The sequence below is a fragment of the Sciurus carolinensis genome, chromosome X (genome assembly GCF_902686445.1).
Source record: "Sciurus carolinensis chromosome X, mSciCar1.2, whole genome shotgun sequence".
Taxonomy (NCBI): Eukaryota; Metazoa; Chordata; class Mammalia; order Rodentia; family Sciuridae; genus Sciurus; species Sciurus carolinensis.
Window position 1 is genome coordinate 52,101,511 of NC_062232.1, and position 22,263 is coordinate 52,123,773.

Consider the following 22,263-nt stretch of genomic DNA (forward strand, 5'->3'; position numbering starts at 1 on the left):
AGACAAATGCTAGGAAAAGAAGGTAAGAGGGTAAGTGAAAGGAGGTGTCAGAGTATGACTAGACCCACTGGACATGTTACCAGGTGGCACTAATTCTGGCCTGGGGAAAAGGCTAGGCTATTCTTCCCTCTGCTTCAAAAATATTCAGAACCAAATTGATAGGAAAATAGGTTTCATTCAAAACTATCTTTGAAGGGAGATAGAAGAAACACATTCTTTCAAAAATTCCATCTTTGCAATCTCTGAGGGTGAGCAAAGCTTTTAAAGAAGCAGAGTCATCAAAGTGAGAGAAAAGGCGTGGAAAAATATACATATACAGATTTAGTTAGCCTGTGTTGGACAGGCCTGGGGAGGCGGTGATCTGAGCTTACTTGGCATCTGCCAGGTCAGTAGGGAGGGTGCAGCCCCTCAGCCTTTACGTTCAGCACAAGCAAGTTTCTCTCAATTTTACAAGCCCTTAACTTCAGTCTCTTTCAGAGGCTCATATCCTGCTTGGCCTACCCTTAGTCTTCAAGACAAGACAATTCCCTATCCTTATGGGGCCTCTCACTGCACAGGGCTTGGGGTTCTGTCATGACAAGGGATGTAGTCCCCTTCCTGTTAGCTCTCCAGTCTGTGGGATGCAGCTGACCCACAGCTAAATTCCACCATCCAGGCCTTCAGATCCAGTTCTTGGCCTGAGTTGGCATTTTTGCAGGTTCCTTCTTCTCTGGTTCCGGACTACAGCCTGACTTCCAACCCATTGTTGGAAGGGAAGTATGGTGGGGGAGGACCTGGCACTCTGCCCTATTCACAGCTAAAGCGTGTATGCACCCCTATCCGTCTAGGGTGCGGCATTGCCAACACTATTTGGCTAAGAACCTGTGAGTTGCCAACTTTTGTTTCCAGGACTTCAACATAGGTTACCTAGGGACACCACACTGAGGAGAAATTTTGGGAGAAATGCCCCCAGAGAACTCTGGAGCTTCTCAGTCATCTCTTCTAACCCAACCTCTTGGGCTACTCATGTCCGATGAGAGCCCTGGAAGACTGGATCTGCATGGCAAAGCCAGGGTCAGAGCCTGGGGCTGCTTTCCTCTCTCCAGAGAAGTCTCAGAAGTTCCATCTCTATGATGAGGGATGAACCAGATGCTCAACAAGGGCCCGCCAGTTCCAGTCTGGCCTTATGTAGACCCAGTGCCCTCTCAGGCACTGGCCTAAAAACCCAGGGGGACATACCAGGGATGGAGGCAAGCAAGGCCCTCCTAGTTTGTCACAAGAGGAGGGGGATGCAGGAGGCAGAGTTTTGACCCCCAAGATGCAAACTACTCCATTGACACAAAAGCGGCCTTTGATCATGAGCCTGCTAGTTGCTTAAATGGTCAGATCCCTGAACTCTGAACCAAACCACAGGGTATATATTGCTGTGTGTTGGTGCTACACCCTGCCAAGCGATGGGAAGAGGAGGAGGGGCTTCTGCAAGTTCTGACAGAGGTGAAGGTTTGTGTCCTAAGACCAAGGAGTGGGGATGGGGAACAGCTGTGTGTGGGCACTGTATTATTTCCCAGATAAAGGCAGAAAGATTAATGGGCATTAGAACTAAGCAGCCTACATGATGCAGGGACAAGAAGGAAACAATGAGGTGGGGTGGAAAGTTAAAGGATGAGTTTGCAATTGACAAACACACCTTATTGAACCACTTAGGTTCAATAGCCTCTCCCCATTTTTTTCTGGTGCTTGGGATCAAATCCAGGGAGGGCCTCTCATAGGCTAGGCAAGCACTCTACCACTGAGCTATGCCTCCATCCCTTTTTAAAATTCTATTTTGAGACCCGGTCTTGTTAAGTTGCTGAAGCTGGCCTTCAACTTCCATCTTTCTGTCTCAGCCTCCCGAGAAGCTGGGATTACACGTATGTGCCACCAGGCCTGGCAAAAATTGCCATTTTTTAGGTGAAGAAATTGAGGCTCATTAACTTGCCAAAGGTTACATAACTACTGAATGGCAAAGCCTTTTGGGACCAGAATTATGCCCAAATTCTCCTTTCCTTTTCCACAAAGTACATTTGGCCAGCAAGGGAAGGACAGAGAGAACTCACTGAAGTATAATGTTTGAGACCAAAAGCAACAAACCCCAACTCTCTGGGGTGATATCTAAGTCCTTCCATCTTTTCCATATGAACTCTGAATTGCAGAAGCAGTCATGGGGCCTTTCAGGGGGAAACAGAGAAACCAGTGAGCTCAGTTTTCCAGAGCAGCCCCCAGAGCTGCTGGCTTTCATGGCTAAGTAGATGCCTCATGGGCTGGGATGGCTTTCTGGTTAGGGCACCAGGTTTAGTCCAGCCACATTAATGGCAGGATGGGAGGGGGTGTTGCTTCTCTTTCTTCCTCTCTTACTATCTGCAATTGCATTTCATGCTTGGTCATCAAGTCATTTTTATGTACCTCCACCCCAATGACATTGGGGAAAGAAACCCCCAAATCTCTCAGCCATCATTTTGTTTGGTCAAGTCTGCTTCTCACTCACTCACCCACAATTCGTTCAAAGCTTTTACCAATATTCTCTAAGGACAAACTGAGCAATGGATCAGCCATAAATAATAAAATATGGTCCCTGTTCTCAGAGATTTCAAATTCTTGCTGGTCAGGAAGACATATAAATGACTAAGCTCAATATAGAATGACTGCTGGTGTAGCTGAGCTGTGGAATCATCCAGAAAGGGAATGACTTTTGCTATTCATAGGAGGTACTCAAAGGATATATAGGACTCTTTTAGGTATGGGAGATAGGGCTAATACTTCACCTTCTTTGTCCCTCAGTTTTCTCCTCTGTAAAATGGGATAATAATAGCACGTACAGATTTTCTAAAAGGAATTTGTGAGTTAAAGTGTGTAAAGAGTTAGAGTGGTGGTCAGGCACTTTGAAAGCACCATATAAGTATTTGTGAGTAAGTAAAGGGAATAAGGATGTGTATTTCTGGGAGGGAGAAGAGCACATAAAGCATATTTGGAGGGTTAATGAAGCAAAGTGTATTTTGGGAATGCCAGCTGAGTTGCTGGTGAGCTTGGGCAGTCATTTGAATGCCACCTTAGAAGAATGGACTTGTGCTGGGTATATAGTGCAATGGTAGAGCACTTACCTAGCATGCCCAAGACCCTGGGTTTGATCCTCAGTACTGCAAACAAACAAACAAAGCATGACCTTTTCCCTGTGGAAGCCACTTCTGAAGCTACAATTTTGCAACAGGGATAGGCCGGGGTGCGGGTAGTGTGCGGTGACAGGAGGCTTCTGTGTGAAATGCTGTATCCATCAGCAAATGGGTGCTAGGACCAAGAGACTGTCACCAGCCAGGAAATGGTCACCAAACATGAATGGAGCAAAAACTCTGTGCATTGCCCAGCTCTGGGCTCATCACTGATCCAAAAATGATGAGGTGTGGGAAGAGACACTAATGTCTGCCCTCAAGGAGCTGACAACCTAATTGGAATAAGGCACACTTCTGCCAATAATCAAATCAATAGATCCAGTGGGAAGTGGTGAAGGTAGGAAGGTAAGAGAAACTCTCATGTGACCTGAGAGGCAATACATATGATGGTTACTAGACAAAGCTGACAGACCAAACTGTGTGGCTTTGAGAAAATCATTTAACTTCTCTGTGCTGCAGTTATCTCATTTGAAAATAGAGGTGATGATAATAATTTGACCTCCCCATAAACTTGTCACAAAGATTAAATCATAGGTAGAAAACACTTAGAATGTTGGCTCATGTGACAAAGGCTCCATAAACTTTAGCTATTCCTAATTCCCTGTTTGGCACCTCTGGGGTGCAAGGTAGTAGTCTGGAGGCACAGGAATCTATAGGACCAATGGGGTCCATCTTCCTGGAGGGTTAACTTTCCTCAAAGACTTAAGAAGAAAAACACCAATTTGGATAAGAAAACAATGGCTATAATAGATAGATAGATAGATAGATAGATAGATAGATAGATAGATATAGATAGATATATGAACTGAAAAATGCAAGTGGATATTTAAGATAGGAGCAGGAACTTCAAAGACATTCCCTGCGTGGAGCTAAAGCTTCAGGTTACATCTTCAGTCCCCACCCCCAGGGGCTTCACAATCTTCTCCCTTAGCCCTTAAGGGTACTTGAATACAAAAATGACACCAATGCCAAAGAGCTCAGGAACCCTCATGACCTATCAATCATTCTTTCGAGTAAACAAGATCCTCGCCCTTATGTGGGGGACAATGGAGATTCAGGGTTCAACTTCAGTCATTGCCACTTACTATCTGTGTGAACTTGGAAAGTTACATTACCTTTGTCATCCCTCAATTTTTTCTTTTGTAAAATGAGGGTGATGATGATGATAATCATGATAAAAATACAACTACTTTAGATGGTGGTGATCGACATTAAATAGTTCTTAAAAAGTGCTTAGAACAAGGCTGGGGATACAGCTCAGTCAGTACAGTGCTTGCCTTGCAAGCACGAGGCCCTGGGTTCGATCCCCAGCACCGCAAAAAAAAAAAAAAAAAAAAGTGCTTAGAACAATGACAGGCACATAGTTAGTGCTCAATATATTTTAGCTGTTATTAAATCTGTTCTTCATCTCCACCCGCAGCAACATTGTCAGCTAGGTGTCATCCTGACCATTTTATGGAGGAGGAAGTTGAAGCTGTGTGAGGTTAGGTAAGATGGCCCCCTCTGCCATCAGTGGGCATTCCCAAAGTAGGGAAGTTGTGGGAATTAATGACCTCTAAGGTCCTTTCCAGCTCTGAGGTTCTGTGATTCAAGCGAATTTTTGGAGCCCTCTCATATCACTGTTAAGCCTGGGGCTGAAGCATCAGAACTCAGGAAACTGGGGAGGGACTGGCCATGGAGGGGATGCCTTAGTAGGATAGCAAATGGCTACTGCAGGCCTTCCTTCTAGGCTGCTGTGTCCTGCACTCACGCCCAACCGGAGAGCAAAAGGGAAACTCCTATGCAGGGAGGAAGCTGGCTGGGGCCTCCTTTTCCTCAGGCTGGAACTTGCCCCTGTGGCAAGGACAGTGAAGAGACTTCTGGAAACTCAGAAGTCAAAGACTTGGTGGCACCAAGCTGGGTGCAAAGGGTGCATCCTGGTGGCTATTTGCTCCGACTGACCTAGTCCAGTATGGTGATTACTGATAGGCCAGTAGGTGCTGGGAGAGAATAGGTTCCCCACATTACTGATTCTACTGATTTTTGAGGAAAACCAAAAATAATTCCACAAAATACAATGACCTAGTGGAAGGAGGAGAGATCAGATTTCTGGAACTCACTGTGTGCCTTTGGGCAAGTCCTGATCCCCACATGAAGAATATATTCATTCAGTCACTAAATATTTTTGCCAATGCCTATTAATTGCCAGCCCTAACCTGGGGGAAAGAGTTGAATGGCGTGGAGATCAACAGGTTAACCTCTAATTCCCTTCTAGTTCAGACACTGAATCTATGAAAAGTGGGTTCAAATCACATGCCAATCAGCACACATCAGCTGAACACTCTTCCTTTTTCTTGCCTACTACTCAAAAATAAGGCTGCTTCCCCTAGATTAGAGGCACAAAGTGTGGAGAGAATAGAGGGGAAGGGCTGTGACCTCTGACACAATGGCAATATTGAACATGCTTTGTAAATGATAAGGGGTACAAACTGAGATACAAACAAAGCTCAGAGAAGAGACATGGCCCAGGTTATACCATAGTTCTTGCAGAGACAGTGTGAAAGTCTTGGCCCCCATACTGGCCTTGGACAAAAGCAGAATAGAAATCACTGGGTCTGCAAGCCGGCGAATTTCAGTTTTCCCTCCATTGTAAACAAAATTAGTCAGGTCCTGCCACCATCTCCAAATCAGGTGCTACAAGTTTGCTTGCTATGGGTGGGGGGTTATGTAGCTTAGAGTCCCAGTTCCAGGTGTGTGTGTGTGTGTGTGTGTGTGTGTGTGTGTGTGTGTGTATGAGTGGGGATAGAGCCCCACTCCTGAGCTCTTTGAGAATAAAAGGTAATCTTTCTTTATGGAGCCTGTACTCCGTGCAGGACACTGTTCACTCAGCCATTCAAATCCTCACAACACTTCTGCAACATAGAGATAACTGTCCCTGTATAGATGCTGACCAAGCCATTTACATTCTGGGGCCAGAGTTTCCCATATGTAATAGAGTCTATAAGGGCAGCTTCCACTCCTGGAGAGTCTTGGTACTAGAAGGATTTCAAGGTGTTCTTGTTGGAACACAGCTGGTTCCATTGTTCTTGCCGGCCAGTGGGAAAATGGGGCATGGGTGTGTGTGAAAAGATGTTGGATAGGGGAGGCTGAGGAGTGTCAGTTTAGCAAGACTGTGGGAACCATCATTCCTCTCTCCATCTGGCCCAAAGTCTTCTTCCACATCACCTGGTTGGTGAGATTGGAGGCATATAGGAGGTAGACTGGCTAAGGACATCTCCCACTGTCTCACACAGGGATATGAGAGCAGGAAGGAGATCCATGGTCAGGCACCTTTTAAATAGGGGGTCAGGGCGGAAAAGGCCAGAAAGTGACACCAATTCAGGAGGGGAGGCCCAAGGGCAATGGGGAGAAAGAGTGGCGGAGTAGAAGACTTGAGGGTAGTGTAGCTAGACAAGAGTTCCGCACAAGGTGGCAGGGGCGTGGAACTTTCTAGTCATTACTGAGGGGGCGGGGCGACTATAGCCCTCGTTCCCTCAGCTCCTCCCTGGCTCCCTCCCTGCTTCCCTGGCCAGAGGCTCAGTCTGGGTGCCACCACTCCAGGCGCCAGCGCCGGGCTAGCACACTCGCTCGCTGTGAGACTCGGGAGCCCCCTGGCGAGGCGCGGCGCTGCGCGGCACCCGTGGACGCATGGCCGGAGCGCAGGGCTGGGAGCCGGCCTTGCGGCTCCCAAAGCCCCGGACGTGGACGCTGTGGGGTGTGAAGGGCACCCGGTGCGATCCGCCGCGCTGGAATCCAGGTGAAGAAAGCCGGGCAGACCCAGGCGGGGAGGTCGGGTCGGGGCTGGGCTGCCCTTCGCCCAGTGCCTCCCGCGGCTGCATTGCCGGCGGCGGCTTCGCGAAGCAGCCGGTCCCCACTGGCTCCGCGGCTTTGGTTCCCGTCCCGTTTTCTCCTATTAGTCCTATGTCCGTTTGTCAAACTCCACCCCTGGTTGGCAGTCCCCCCTTTTCAGGTCTTCCACTCCGTGCTCCTGCCTTCTTATTCGTGGCCAGCTCTTGCTCTGCTCCATAGTTGCCCCATCTTCTTATCCTGGCCGCCCATCTTCTTATCCTGGCCGCCCATCTGGCCTGGTTCCTTCGTCCCTACCAGTCTCTGCCTACACCCTTCAGCAACTAACACATAGGAAGTGTTTGGAAAACAGTGCATCCTTTACTGCCGATTCTGCCAAGCCTCTGTGCCTGGCGTTTGCTGGTTCATGCTCCTGCCTGCCTTCCTGTCCTGTTACATGTCTGACCCTGGGCCTGTATTTTCCCCTGGTCATTCCGTAGTCTGTCTGCCCCTCTATCCACCCCCACTTTTTGTTTGTTTTCGGACTCCATATCCTTGCATTTTAATATCTAGATATTAACTCCCCTATTGCCCACCACCTGTCACTTCAAGGACCCCTTTCTACATCATTCTGTACCTCATATGTGTACACCAGGTACCAGCCCAGCTATCCTTGCAGCACCTTTTGGGTCAGCCCCCATTGCTTGAAAGCCTCATCCAAAGGTCTCTTCGGACTCAGAGGAATCTCCCAAAGTGCCTTGAACTTTGTCTTTTTAAAAGTTGACAACTTTCTATATCTTGGGGCACTGCCTGCTACTTTCCCCCATATGTTCTATTGATCCTACCCAATGGCAGGGAGGAAATACTGAACTGGGTTGGATTTCTCACCATAGATTTGTCATGGATCTTGAACCATGGAAAGGGCACTCAGAGATCTTAGATCAGACTATGATTACATACATAAGGGAACACTGAGGTCCAGAGAAGGCAAGATTCTTTGCCAGATCACAAAGCATTTCTATGGTAGAAGCAGTAGGATAGAAGTCAGATTTAGAGATCTTGGCCCCTGACTTTTCTCTGGGGGTCTGTATATCCTGTTCGAGGTGGGCATTCTCTGTTCAGAGCTACCCTTGCCTCCTGCCACTGTAGTGAGTGGGAGCTTCAAAAGGCAGAGACTCAAGCTGTTGTGACTCGTTGCCCCATTCAACCCTCTCATCCTTTGCAAGACCCAGGCACAGAGAGGGTCGGGGCACCATATTATTGACTGGCGTGTTTGGGCATGGGGAACCCCAGCCAGTGCTAATAAGTTCTGAACTCTTATTTAGTGAGAGGGCGTGTATTTGGAGGGGTATGGTGATGTATATGGGGGGGCGTGCTGTACTTGGAGAAGAGCCCTCTGAGAGGGGACAGGGACTTTGAATCCAAACAGAGCCTAGGCCCTTTGCTGAGTGACCCTTGAGCCTCACCCCACAGCCCACCCCCTCTCTGATGTCCTCCTGGAGCTTCTGAGGCCTGCCTTTCAGGGACAGGAGGGGTGGCTCTCTGCAGGTGGGCTCAGTGGCCTGAGTAGACATAGTTAAGCCCCCAGGACACATAGTCACAGGGTTGGGCTGGGCCAGTTCTGGGCAGGACTGTGAGAGTCAAACCCCTCCCCAAGCAGCCCTCCAACTTGTTGGGCTCAGGGTCCAGATGCAGCAGCAGGGCAGGCCCTGGTGGGCTGACTGGGGAGCTGTGGGAGAGAGGAAGAGCCCCCTTTCTTTGCCCTCCATCTCCCCATCACCTTCCCAGGTTTTGTTCTGGAAGCTGCAGCCCCAGAAGGACACGTGCAAGGCTCCCAGGCAAGGGGGCAGGATCCTGGGGTCCATTCAGGGGCTCAGGGTGAGGTCCAGGGTGAGCTGCCATGGGTCCAGGGTGAGCTGAGGGTGAATCTGTGGCAGAGACTGGCCCCAGGCCCTGAGTCCTCTTGGCCTCAGCCCCTCCCTTCCATGGCTTTCCTCATACTTTCCTCTCTCCCTTTCTCTGCTTTTTCTGACCTTTCTCTCAGCTCCCTCCTTCCTCAGAGGACCCTCACTCCCCTCCTAGCCTCTTACACTGCAGAAGCTCCACCTCCTCAAGAGCACACAGAGACTCTCACAGAGCAGAGGATGTTCTGGAAAGGAAGGGCTCTGGAACCTAGGGTCCTGTCCTTGTGTTTTAGGTGAGGAAATAAGAGGTAGCCAGGCAGGAGCCAAGTGCAGGGCAGGGACTGAATCAGGCCAAGGGGAAGAGTTGGGGTATAGGGAGAGTAACCTTGTGGCCACAACTGCTTGTGTGTGTGTGTTCATGTTGTGGGGTGCAGGGCAATATGAGGGGGCGGCGTTAAGGTGGGCTTGCCTTTGCTCATCTCCCTCAGCACAGTGTGAGTTTCCCTTGTAGGGCAGGAATGGGGTGGTTTGGGGGTGGGCATCCTGCTCTGGGAGCCCAAGGCCACAGTCACCAATGGCTCTGTCCATGGTGACCCACCTCTTGGTTTGGGTCTGGTGTAGGTCACCACCCCCGAGGGAATGGGGGTTCGTGTGTGCTCCATCTGCCTGCAGCAGCAAACCTCCAGCCCCTCTGAACTAACCAGCCAGTCCAGGCTATCGCTGCATGGATTCTGGGGTTCAGCCTTCCAGCAGCCGCCACCTTTCCTGGCATTTGGTAGGGGTGACGACAACTCTTAGCATATCTTGGAGAGAGTGGGGCCTGGGTTCTCTGCCTCTAGTGCCCAATCCAAGTGCCAGAGTCACCTGTGAGCTGCTGACCCTGCCAGGCACAGGGATGGAGCACCTCTGTGTCCCAGCTGAGGGAGGGGAAGCACGGAGAGGCTAGGCGACCCCTGAAGACCCCTCGCCACTTCTCCAGCTTCCCTTACTGCCAGCCAAGGCTCTTAGCCAGCACAGAGCTCCTCCTTCCAGGCTGCTTGGAGGTGGCAGGTGGGTGTGGCCATGGTTGTGCCCTGGGTTGTGGACTGAGAGGGGTCTTTGTGCTCCTCCCAGGAGCAGCTCTCTGCCCCCACCCGTGCCCACTTGGCAAGATACAAACAGTAAGGTGCCTATGTGCTGGCCACCTTCCCAATCGCTGCCACTACCGCCTCTGCCTCCTGAGATCTACCCCTGCTCGGACTGCCCCTCTTAGTGCAGGCCCCCTGCTGTGGCCACAGCACCTCAGGAATTTTTTTAATAAACCTTGACTACTCCATGTTGTTCACATCTGATCAATAGCCCCCTTTCACGAGGCTGGGTGGGGGCCCAAGCCACGAGGAGCAGGTTTTGCCCGTGGACTTCCATGAGGCCTTCAGGAATGTGTGCTCAAGTGTGGAAGCCTAAGAGTGAAGGCATCTTTTGTCATGTGCTGGGAGGGGCAGGTCAGAGTGTAATTCATTTCCTGCTCAAGGCTCCACTTCCCCCCTTTTGCACTCCTCGGCTGGGTTCCCTCTAACCATTTGCTGTCTCTCCCTTAGCTTTCATGGAACAAAGTAGTGGAGGGATCTGTTCCATGCTTTTGTGACATTAGCCCCAGCCTTTACGGAATAAGGCTGTGGGTTTGCCTGCAACAGAGTGATAAAATCGTATTTCCATGCTGGAAGCTGGATGTAGGGACTGTTGTGAGTTCTCAGAGAGGACCTTACTGGGACCCAAAGGTCTCAGAGGGAGGTTCTGGCTAGTGGTATGTGAAGTTGCTGTCTGCCACATTCTAGAAGGAAAAGGCTGATTGGCCCTTTAAAAACTTTCGTTCTGTATCTCTTTCAGTGCCATCCTGACCCCTGCCACTAGCCTTTAAGGAACACTCTCACATCCGTTGTGTCCACTGGTTATTAAGCTCTTCTCCCATTTTACAGTTAGAAAAACTGATGGTTGGAGTGATACAATGACTTGTGCTGGGAGACCTGGCCAGAAGGCAGATAGAGCTAGGACTAACATCTAGTTCTCCTGCTTTCTAATCCAGGACTCTTTCCACTATTTCTCAGTGCCTCTGTTTCCGTTTCTGGCCCTTATGAGAACCTACTATGTGGCAGTGATTTTTAGCCCGGTGGCTCTGTTTGGCAACCATGTAAGATCAGTGCTGTGATTATCATCTGTATTGCACAGATGAGGATATGAAAGCACAGAGTCACAGAGCTAGAGTTGAGGTTTGCACTTAGGCTGTCTGGCTGTAGAGTCCATTATACTGTCCTCTATAGCTAGGCTGTGATAGTGATAGAATGAAGGAAGGCCCATACCACAGGTGCGCGTGCGCACATGCGCGCGCGCGCACACACACACGCACACACACACACACACACATACACACACTTTATTTTTGCCAGCCCTCAGCCTGCTTCATACACTGTACATTTCCCTGAGCTGGCATCTAGGGTAGTAGTGGTGGCATTATAAAACACAAGCAAGAGTAGGGACTTGGGGGAAAAGGGAAGCCAAGAACCTAAAGCTCTAGTGATCTCCAGAGCTGCTCAGGCTACATCCCAGAAGGCACCATTTTTTCATCCATTCCAAGAACTATTACTGATTATTCATTCTACCCAGGACAGTGTCAAGCTGGGGTGGGGAGCCAGGGCTGGCAGTTTTGAAGGGGCTCAGCTATCTTAGCGCTTCTGAATAGGCTGAGCTTTCCTTGCCTTTCTGAGGCTCACAAGATGAGGGAGATTTAAAAAAAAAAAAAAGAACCAAGGAAATAGCCCTGATATAGCTTGAACTATTTCAAAATGTCATATTGTACATGGAAAATATTAGGATTATAGTTTTCCTTGACTATTGTTTTTACTCAGTCATTCAAAGAAATAATTTTATTGAGCACCTACTCTATGCCAGGCACTGTAAAGTTCCTGTTGTATTTATTTGTAGAAGTTTCTGTTTTTTGTAGTGTTCCTTTTGTAGTTTTTGCACCTTCTATCCCGTAGTATAGATTAAACCCAGGGGCATTTTAAACTGAGCTATGTCCCCAGCCTGTTTTTAAATTTTGAGACATGGTCTTACTAAGTTGTCCAGGCTGGCCGTGAACCAGTGATCCTCCTGCCTGAGCCTCCTGAGTAGCTGGAATTATGGGTGTGAGCCACCATGCCCACCAATTTTTGGTATGTTTTATACTTTTGTACTTTTCTGGTTTGAGTGCCATTTTAAAAACAACCGATGTCTCAGAATCCATCCTATCTGTTCAGTTAGCTCTATATACTGAAAGATAAGTTGGGTTTGCTGGTTTTTCATATGATTTTAATTTCTTCATAGTTGTCCTTTGAATATCTTTCAATATTTATTCAACCACTATCAAACATTATGGAGAAACTCTTGTAGGCTATGGGGTAAATGAAATCAGCTCTGATATGGTTTCTTCCCCTCAGGGAAGAGACAGGGTCATGGTGGAGACCCCTACTTTTATGTCCTTTCTAGCATTGTGCACAAGAAAGATATCTTTGGTTTCAGCTCAGGGCCTTAGGGATGCTTACAATTATTACCCAGCCTCACCAAGGAGGTCATATCCCTTCCCAACCATCATAAGGATTCGTGACACTGGGTAGGATTTTGTTTCCAGGAGTGAGTTCTGGTGTATAGGCCTTATCCACATTCAAGATGACTCCCCTTGAACAAATTGCCAGAGGATACCAAATGCAGCCCTGCCATTGAGAGTGACAAAGGGGTAGGCAGTGGCAGTAGCCTCTTTTCACTGGTGCACCTCTGAATTCCCTAGGGGCCCATAGGGAAGTAAGGCGGGAAAATACCAGTTTAACTTAGTAGACTAAAGGCCAGGAAGGAGGAGGGAACGTGGAACTAGGCTAGATCTGGTTCTGTCATTGTCATGGGTGATTTGAGAAAGTTGCTCTCTGAAAAATCATGTTTGCTCTCATCTGTGTTGGATATTCTAGCAAGCACATTTGATGGATGCAGTTCCTGCATTCCAAGGACCTCAGCTTCATTTCTCCCCTCTGTTAGGTGTGGGGAAAATAACCAATGTGCAGGTATTGTCTGCCATGGATTTGCTGGATAGCCTAGAGCGAGTCACTTCTCTTCAGGTTCTGCAATAGTAAATGTGGGGGGATAGTGGTTAGACATCAGGAGGTTTTAAATACTCCCAGCCCTGACTAATAGGAGTCCTCATTTCAAACAGTGAAATTGAAGCTGTGAACTTGTGTTGGAACTTTACGAGGAAAGCAACAGAGAAATCGAATCCTAACACGGTTTCTTTCTGAATTCGAATGGGCTTTCTGGTGGTCCTTGCTATCAGAACTGGAAGCTTTCTCCTGCCATGATTAATGCTGGTTTCCTCCAAATTTCCATGCATTTCTGTATGAAGATAACTTAGGTGGGGGACGACAGAGGAATAAGGTTATTAGGGAGGTTGCAGAAGTCTGGAATCTGAGCAAGGTGGGGATGGCAACTTCCTGCTCAAATATTGAATTCTTTAGTTCTCTTTTGGTTGCCTCTACTAATTTAAAGATTTCACTGAAGGTGTTTTCTAGACCCCCCATAAATTATCCTGAGCAAATCACTGAATCCTCTGGTGCATATGGCATATGTATTCAAAGCCCCCTCGCGGTGCAGCACACATTCAGAACTCAATAAATACTAGTCTGTATGTCTGACCAATTCACTCCTTCACCCTGTGTCTTTGGCTTTGGGCTTGCGCTTCCTCCCTCCCAGCGGTGTGACCTGAGGGAAAGGCAGCGGCGTGGGGATTGGAGTAGCCAGCAGACAGAGCCCCGCCCACCCCAATTTGGGCGGTTTTCTAGGGGAGGCCATTGGGCCAGTTTGCGCCCTCATTGGTTGAGGGTCCTGGAGGTGGGCGGGGCGGCCCTACTGCCGGACTAGCAGCCGCTCCCTCCCCACCTGCGAGGAGAGTGCACTCGAGTTGACAACGGCTAAGCAGCAGCGGCAGCTGCTCCTCTGGCTGGCACCGTTACCCCCGCCCGACTCCAGGCTCCTCGCGTGCCCCAGACAGAACAGTCCCGTCTGTGCTCGCCTCCTGCCTGCTCGCTCTTGTGTCGGGCAGAATCCAAAGAGGTGGACTTGGTTTCCAGGTAAGAGTTGGGGCGACAGTAGAGGAAGGGGGTGCCTTGGTTCCCTCCTCCCGCCTAGTCTTTCTGGCGGGTTCCTACTGGGCCCCTCTCCTCACGTTTCCGCAAGGAAACCGGGAGAAAGCTAGCCGAACCACGGTTACCCCCAAGATTTGGGTTCAGAGTTACCGAAATCGGGGGCCCCTGAGAGCACCAGCCACGCTGTCTGCCAGAGAAGCCCAGCGGGTGGGACGGTGGAAAGTGTCCGCCTGCCACCCCTGGGCCTGGCTGCAGCAGGGAGCCGTCGCTTTAGTTTTAGAGGTGTGTGTGGCTAGGCCTGGGTGGCTGGGCTTTGGGCTCTGTGGCAGAGTCACGCTGTCTCCTACCGCTTCTCCTTCATCTGCTTTCGAGTGCATTTCCAGAAAGCCATGTAGCCATATGGACTTTCCCCGTCTGCCACTGTCACTGCCTTCACTTTTGAGAACTGCCTAGGAGTTTCTTAGTATTAACGTAGTGGTGGGGACCAAGTGAAAACTTCAGAATAGGTAGCATCTTTCTAGGGCTCAGTTTCCCCACGAAGACCCAAATGCGTTTAGATAAGAGAACCTCTGAAGAAAGGTCTCTTAGTGGAAGTTTTTGGAGAGTTCCAAATTAGATAGTCTGGGTCGTTTCTTCTTCCAGCACTTGTTGAAGTTGAGCACTGAATTACCACTCAGGAAACTGGGCTTCAACCAGTTTATGTGACCTTAGGCGAGTCATACTACTTCTGCGAGTCTCAGTGTATTAGACTACACCTCAGTTGGCAGCTGGATTTCAATATCTAAAGGCCCCAGTCTCTTCTGCTGACACTTGGTTACTTGGTTACCCTAGGGCCAGTCTTCTAACTGGCAGGTAAAGGGTTGTCTCTGCAACCGACGCTTGGGGGGACAGGAGCTATGCAGTTTGAGTTTTGCGGTGATTATGCAGCTAAACCAGCTGGAAAACTAGTGTGTATGGGGGTGGTGTTCAAGACAGCAGCCATACTGAAGGTAGGGAGGGGTGGGAGTTTCCTTCCAGAGCCTGAGGTCCCAGAGGTTGGGACCCTGGAGATTAAGCTTACTTGGAGCCCATGTTCACCACAAGTCCTGAGACTCTCTCTCTCTTCTTTGGGTCTCATCAGTGCTGCCTGAGAGGAAAGAGCAATAAATCACACCCAGGGCTATTTTCAAACCCTGATTCCTCCCCAGCCACCAGCTCCCACCCCCACTCTAAGGGTTACAGTCTCCCCTCACCATCTGTATCCTTGCTCTCTGAGACCTGCCCCCCCAACACACACAATTTCATGCTCCTGGAATGAAGGAGGGACAAAACTTGTCTGAGAATGGGAGGGAAGCAGTCCTCAAACAGAAGAAGGCTGCATGTGGTTTCTGGGTGGCTGGTGGAGTGGAAGAGCTTGATGGGGAGGGTGGTGTTTGGGAGGGGATGAACAAAACTTTTTCGCCCTAAAACTGTAACTGCTATTTAGCTGGATACACTAAACTGATCTTCATTTCAGAGATCTGGCCTTACATCCAGGTTCTAGATTTTGTATTTGAAATTTCTACTCCCTGGACATCTATACTTAGGGCTAGGAAATGCCACACTGGATAAAGTCTGGTCTCCTCTGTTCTCTTGCCTTCTTTCCATACCTTAAACAACTCTTGTTGAAGTGTTCAGAACCTCACTGTGCATCTTGCACCTCCCCTCTGCCTTTGGAAAAAGCTTCCAGGAGATGATATCTGGGGATGTTATAAACAATCAGAGGGGACTGGGGTTATTGATTAGTGGTAGAGCACTTGCCTAGCATGTGTGAGGCATGGGGTTCAATTTGCAGCACCACATATAAATAAATAAGTCAAATAAAGGTGTTGTATCCATCTACAACTAAAAAAAATTAAAAACAACAATTAGAGGGGACAAAGGTGCACAAAGAGACTGTGTAACCCTGTTTGAGTGCTGGGGGTGGGGCAGTGACTCTCGCAAAAAGGCCTTCCTTATTAAACCTTAGCAGCTCCTGAGTTCAAGCAGAGGAACAAAAGAAAGAGGCACTAAGAGACCTAGACTTTGACCTTCTATGTGTCTTCTTAAATTTTAAAAAATCCATTGCTGGGATTACAAATTGGAGGGGAGCAGAAGACTCTTGGGGCCAGGTATAGGGATAGCAGCAGGGACCCAAAAGCAAGAAGGTCAACAAAAGGAGGAAGGGATGGTATCTAGTTGGGATGCTGTTGTAGCTGCCAGTGCAATGGAACAAGTTCTGGAACTCCTTGTTCTAGCCATGGAAAATTTGGGTTTGGTGGGTGGCATGTTTAACAAAGGCAGGCTATACCCTCATCTTCTTAGGGATGGTGAGGCAAGGGATCCGACTGGAAGAAGGAGTTGATTTTGGCTTGAATAAGAGAGAAAGTTTTCCTTGGGCTTCAAGTTTGGGTAGGATTAAACATCATGGCCCTGGGCCTTGGGCAGGCTGCTCAGCAGATAAAATGGGGACAGGAATGGCAAAGATACCAGGATTTAGGAATAGAAAGAATCAACTCCTCAAGGTCTCAGTGAATTTTATGTTCTCCCCCATACAGGGTGGTTGGGCACACAGTTGTTGGTGTAAAGTGTTTTTTAAAGCTCTGATAATCTGTGAGTTGGGGCTTTGTGTGTGTGTGTGTGTGTGTGTGTGTGTGCGTGAACACACACATGCACATGTGTGCACTCATGCACGTGTATCAAGGGAGGATCCTAGTTGATACAAATCAGTGAACTGGAGGCCACAGTCTGGGTCCTGTCACAAGTTCAGATTGCCATGTTTTTGTATTGAGTGTCTTTTTGCACAGCCCTCCATGTTGAGAACTTGCAAGTCCAACAGTTGCTGTTCCTGTTTACCTCAATCACATGCCGGAATTTGAGAACTGAATGTCCAGGGTAGCATGGAGCAAAGGTTGGGAATTGGAAATATGGAGTATTAAATCCAGGCTCTGCCACTCCCCTCAACCTCAGACTCAGTTTCTCCCCACTTTTTCCACTCAGTGAATTAAACTAGGGGATCCACAGCTATGTACTTTGTAAAGTACCAAGTGCTATACATAGTCATTAAGTTTAGGCTTGTTGCTGGGTCTTGTGGAGGAAACAGAACTATAACCCCTTCAGGAAATCTATCATCTATTTTGAGGGTTAGCAGTCTGAATAATACACAGCCTAATAAGATTCTTTACCTCGGTGAGGGCTTTTAAGGAAATTATGAAGAACCATGAATATATTTCAAAAGAGAGATCATTAGTGTAATAAGACCTCAGATACCCCCATCTACCTCACCCCCTTTCTTGTTATTTTGAAACATATTCCAGATATCTTGTCAATTCATCTAAAAATATTTCAATATATATCTCTAAATGATAGGGCCTCATAAAAAAATAATCTTGTTATCATTATCGTACCAAGAACAGTCCCTTAATATCATCAAATGTCTGGTCAGTGTTCATATTTCCAGTTGTTGAGGAGGAGATTTTGCCCTGGGAGTTCAGTCCAGGGAGCAATTACTTTTGACTGAAGGGAAGGTGACTGACAGAGGCAGTGACATTTGAGCTGAACCTTGGAAGCAAGGCCCATGAAAAGTCCAAGCTAGAGGGATTATGGAGTCCTAGTCCCTCATTTTACAGATGCCACACTGCTGGTGTAGTGGCACTTGGTGGCAGATGTTAGCTGCCTCTGGGTCTCCCCATTTCCAGACTGACCTGTGAAAGCTTCTCCCAGAAACTCAATACCTTTGTTTCTCCAGTGGTAAATGGGATTTCTGACTCCCACTTGCCTCCCCGGTTCCAGGGCCACCCAGGAGCTTGAGGTCAGCAGGCCTGGGAGAATTCCTGGGAGGCTGCTCTCCACCCAGGCTCCTCCCTGGCCCCTGGCCCCTGAGGCCAGTTCAGAGCAAAACAGGATGCATTCAGGATGAGCGTCTTTTCCAGCTTGTCATCTAATCACCAAGGCCCAGCTTGGAGCTTCCTCTCTCATTCATGATAAAAACCCTCACTGTCTCTCTTTTCCCGCCCGCTCCAGTAAGGGTGTGCTGACTTCCTCCATTTCCGGGCCAGCCCTCCTCCACCCCCATGTGGGCTGAGGGAGAGCTTCCCTTAATACAGGCCTCTGCCCCTATACACTCTATCACAGCCTGTCAGAAAGGGACAGAAAGACCCCAGGAATGTTCTCCCTGGCTGCAGCCTCCTGCTCTTGGGATGTCCTTGGGAAAGGAGTGGCCCCTTTCCAACAAGCTTGGGGTCCTGCCACTACTTGGTTAATGATTGAGCCACATAATAACCACCTTGGAAAGTCACCTCTAGGGGATAGACATTAACTAATTCCCTGTCCCCCCCCCCAGGCCTTAAAGGGACCCCATCCTAAACACTGACCTTCCCCTTGAGGGGACATTAACAAACATTCAATCACAGGAACTTCTGGGGCCAATTAAAATTCTATCCCTTTGTTCTTTGCTTAAATAAACAGTAATAGTTATTCCCATGGTTCGAAGGACACACGGTCAGCTTGGATGGAATTGAGAAAGGCAAGGTAGTTGAGTCAATAGGGATTTGGATGGGCACCAGTGGGGGGAGGATTTTTTTTAGGCATCAGTGTCAGAAGCAGATTAGAGGGATGTTTCCAAAAGCAACAGACCCTCTGATCTCAATTTGAAAGTCTGAAAGAGCAAGAAATGCCCACCCAAACGGTATGCTGTTCCTAGGTGAGTTTGTGTGAACATGTGTGAGTGTTTTGAGCACAGCTGTGGGTCCCTCCACACTAGACTGAAAGTTTGAGGGCCTCTGTAGTGGAGCATGCCTTCTTCAGAGAGCCTGTATCCAGACAAAGCAGTAGGAGTTGGGGAGGGATGGGCGAGAACCCAGACCCAATTTAGAAAGCTCCAGACCACAAGCAGCTTTCTACGGTTTCAGTGGGAAGAGAAGGAACCAACATTTAGTGAAGCCCTGTTGGACCTACTGTGACATCAGAAAACTCAGCTTCTGATTCTGCCACTCTGTGAGTGACTTTGGGAAAGATAGTTGCTTTCTCTGGGCCTATATTACCATGTCTGTAAAGTTGGCATGGCAGGTGGCATGGTCTCAGGGGTCTCCCAGGCTCCCTTACAGCTATACAGGGATGCAGTCCCACTCAAGACCTTTTTTCTTATTCACAGGACTATAGAAGCCTGGCCTCAAGTTCAGCCAGGCCTAGTCACTATTGGGTTCTCCCCTGGCATGGGCTTTTGTGCAGTTTGCTCTCTAGCCCCTCCCCATGTTTGCATCTGCCCCAGGTGGCTACCCTCTGACCCATTCAGCCACAAGTTAATGAGTGACTGGTCCCCCTGCTCCACTGGCCCAAGGTGCTCCTGGGATCCCAGGTCTCTGTGGAAAGCAGGGAGGTCATGGCCAGCTCCAGTCACTCTTACATTTTCTCCCACAGTCCCCCTAGAGGCAGGCATGCAGACTGAATCCATGAGAGAAGGTCCTTTAGAGGACACTGAATCCAAGTCACCTTCTGAGGTTCAGGTCTTCCTGCCACGTAGTTGTGTAGTTCTTGCTCACCCATCTTCAGTAACTGGGAGTGATGTGTTTCAAGCAGTAGCTTCAGCTGAGGGATATCTGAAAGTTTTATCTCATGTTGAACGTGACTATATCTCCCTGAAATTTCTAACCTTGGGTCCCAGTGCTGCCCCCTTGAACTACCTAGACCCCATCTGCTGTCTGACTTTCAGAGGTCTGAGGACAGAACCCAAGTCCCCATGCATTTTCTCCAGGGTGAATAGCCTCAGCTCCTCCATCTGTTCCTCTCAGCCCCCTTCCCAGGCTCATTCCTGACCCCTCTTCATGCTACTATTTTGTGGCTCCCTTAACATATGGGTGGCAAGAAATGAAGTGCTGAAAGCTCTTCACTCCCTATTTATTTCTTGTTTGAACTTTTCAGGATCACATCTCCTTAATTCTTTTCTGGTGACCCCAATAGGTAGACACTAAACCCTATAATCTTGGGTCCAAACACCATATACAACCCTCTTTCTGATTTGTTCATCCAGCCAGCTCCCGTGACTGACTGAGTAGTCCTTTTTCTTATCAGTGACCCTTTGGTGGAGGACAAACCTGGTGAGAGTAGGTGCCCAAGTTGATGAGCTGAATACAGGGTAATAGGGCAGGGGGCTTCCAATATACCCTGATTTTCTGACGCTTGCCTTCATCTCTGGAGCTTGAGTGGGTGGAGGAAAGGGGATATTTTAGGGAGTACTGAAGCCGGAAATGAGTATGAGTGATGTCCACAGTGGGGACTTGAAGAGTGAATCAGACAGGGAGAAATACCAACTCAGTCATTCTTTCCCCCAGCAGTTGATGACAGTGACAGCGAGTCCTCCCATTTCTTTAGTTTCAGGGACATTCACTTCCATGATCCCACTCCATTCTCAGAGCTACCCAATAAAGTAGAGGTCCCTCCCTCAGTGTGGCCGTTGGTGATCAGCTGAGGACAAGGGAAAGGAAATGAACAGCCTCTACTGAGGGAGGATTTGGAAGCTAGGTCTCCTGAAGCTCAGCCCTCCCTGTTTTCCCCCAAACCACACCCAGCAGACTAGGCAGCTGTGGCTGACTCCGCAGCTTCCCCACCACAGAGGAACCTCTGCCTGGGCTGCAAGCCTGTTCCCTTGGTAGAGGGAACAACCTCCAGGGGAGTTGGCCTAGGATTTCCTGCCCTTTATCTGCACTGGCCAAAGGCTGGCCTGTCTGAAGTGTGAGATAGGCACCTGTAGCTTGCCATTCTGCTCCAGGCTGAGGTCAAATCAGGCTCAGGCAGGGCCAGGGAGCTTGTAGGAGGAGCGTAGCCCTAAACATCTGGTGTGAGCAACACCTACCCCAGCAGGGCCTTTTCAGTGGGAAAAAAAACAAAGGGGAATGTGGGAAAAGGGCCAGAGTGGAGCAGAAGTAAAACATATCCAGAGGTGTACACGAAGTACAGGGGGTAGAAGGGTGTCCTTGCAAAGAGCATGAACTCTGGTAAATGCAGTCCTGGATGACTTCAAATTGTGTCACCTTTCTGAGCCTTGATATTGTCACCTATGAAATGGAGATATGTACCTACCTCTTGGGGTTGTTAAATATTCAGTCCAGTAATATAAATAATTTCTAGCTGTTATTGTTGTTTGATAGTACTTTCTGCAACATTGTCACCTTGCTGTTTTTCAGGGACTTGGGGATGTATAGGGCTGAAACCCACCACCTCTGGGCATTAGGTTTGGCCTTTTCTATTGCTTCCAATACCACCTCATCTATAAAAGCTCTCCATAGCTGGGCCCACCTATAGGGTTCCTTCTGCTGGCCTTCTTTAGAGACATTTGTGACACTACAACAGGTTGTAGTAATGACAGTAACACCAATAATAATAGTGAACTCTTCTAAATCCCTGGTACTCTTTAGCATGCTTAACTTTGATGATGATTTTGTAAGGCAGTTGTTGCTGTCATCTTCCCCATTTTCCATATAAAGCAATTGAGTCAGGAGAGGTTAAAGGAAGAATATGTTCAGAGCCATGCAGCTGAGGAGTAATGGCACAAGGATTGGGACCCAGGGAGCCTGACTCCATCTCTTCTACCCTTAATGACTGGACCATGACTTTCTCTCTCCTGATGCCTGGCCAAGAGGCAGGAGCAAGGAGAAAAGGGAGTATGGGTCTTCCTCCTCCTTCCAAGTGCTCATCACACCCAGGAGCCGTTAGTACTTCTGGGCAGCCAGTCCCCAGGTCCTTGCCCGTGCTCTTGTCCCCCTACCACCTCTAAGGTGGACAGATGGAAAGAGGGCTAACACAAAGGAGTGAGAATTACTGTTCTAAAGTAGAATCCTATTAAGGTAGGGGGAGGGCATGCAGGACAGATGGGGGCAGGCAGGTTCTGGCATCAGCACAAAGCCTGCCTGATTAGCACCTTTCAGCACTGAGGGTCAGGAATAGGGTGTTCGGTGGCATCAGGGAAGAAGACACATTTTCATGTGCTGTCTTGACAACCAGGTTGCATTATTTAGAAGGCGTGGGTGGGCAGGGGCAGGCAAGAGACTGGCTGGATTAACACTTGCGATCCCTCCAGCTCATATGGCCCATGCTTGAATTAGGAGTGTGTGGGTGGGGAGTTGTCCAGATCCAGCCTTGCCTCCAATGTTCCCATCTCAAGCTCCTTGGGGGCTGCAAGCTTCCTTCCTCAGGCTTTACCAGCTGCCATCTCCTTTGGAGCTCATTCCCTATTATCTT

General features: G+C 48.8%; 1 protein-coding gene across 3 annotated transcripts in view; it reads left to right on the forward strand.

Annotated features, from left to right (window-relative positions):
• The window catches only part of Stard8 (StAR related lipid transfer domain containing 8), a 74,960-nt gene that overhangs the window by 28,632 nt on the left and 24,065 nt on the right, over window positions 1-22,263 (forward strand). The window contains exon 1 of one of the 3 annotated variants that reach the window (XM_047536973.1): window positions 6,757-6,957. The exons of 1 other annotated variant lie outside the window; for it this stretch is intronic. In XM_047536973.1, the coding sequence (XP_047392929.1) occupies window positions 6,849-6,957 (109 nt within the window). In that variant the 5' untranslated portion in view covers window positions 6,757-6,848. Of the gene's footprint in view, window positions 1-6,756; window positions 6,958-13,847; window positions 14,017-22,263 lie in introns of those variants that run through there. One more of the 3 variants, XM_047536975.1, reaches the window with a different exon arrangement.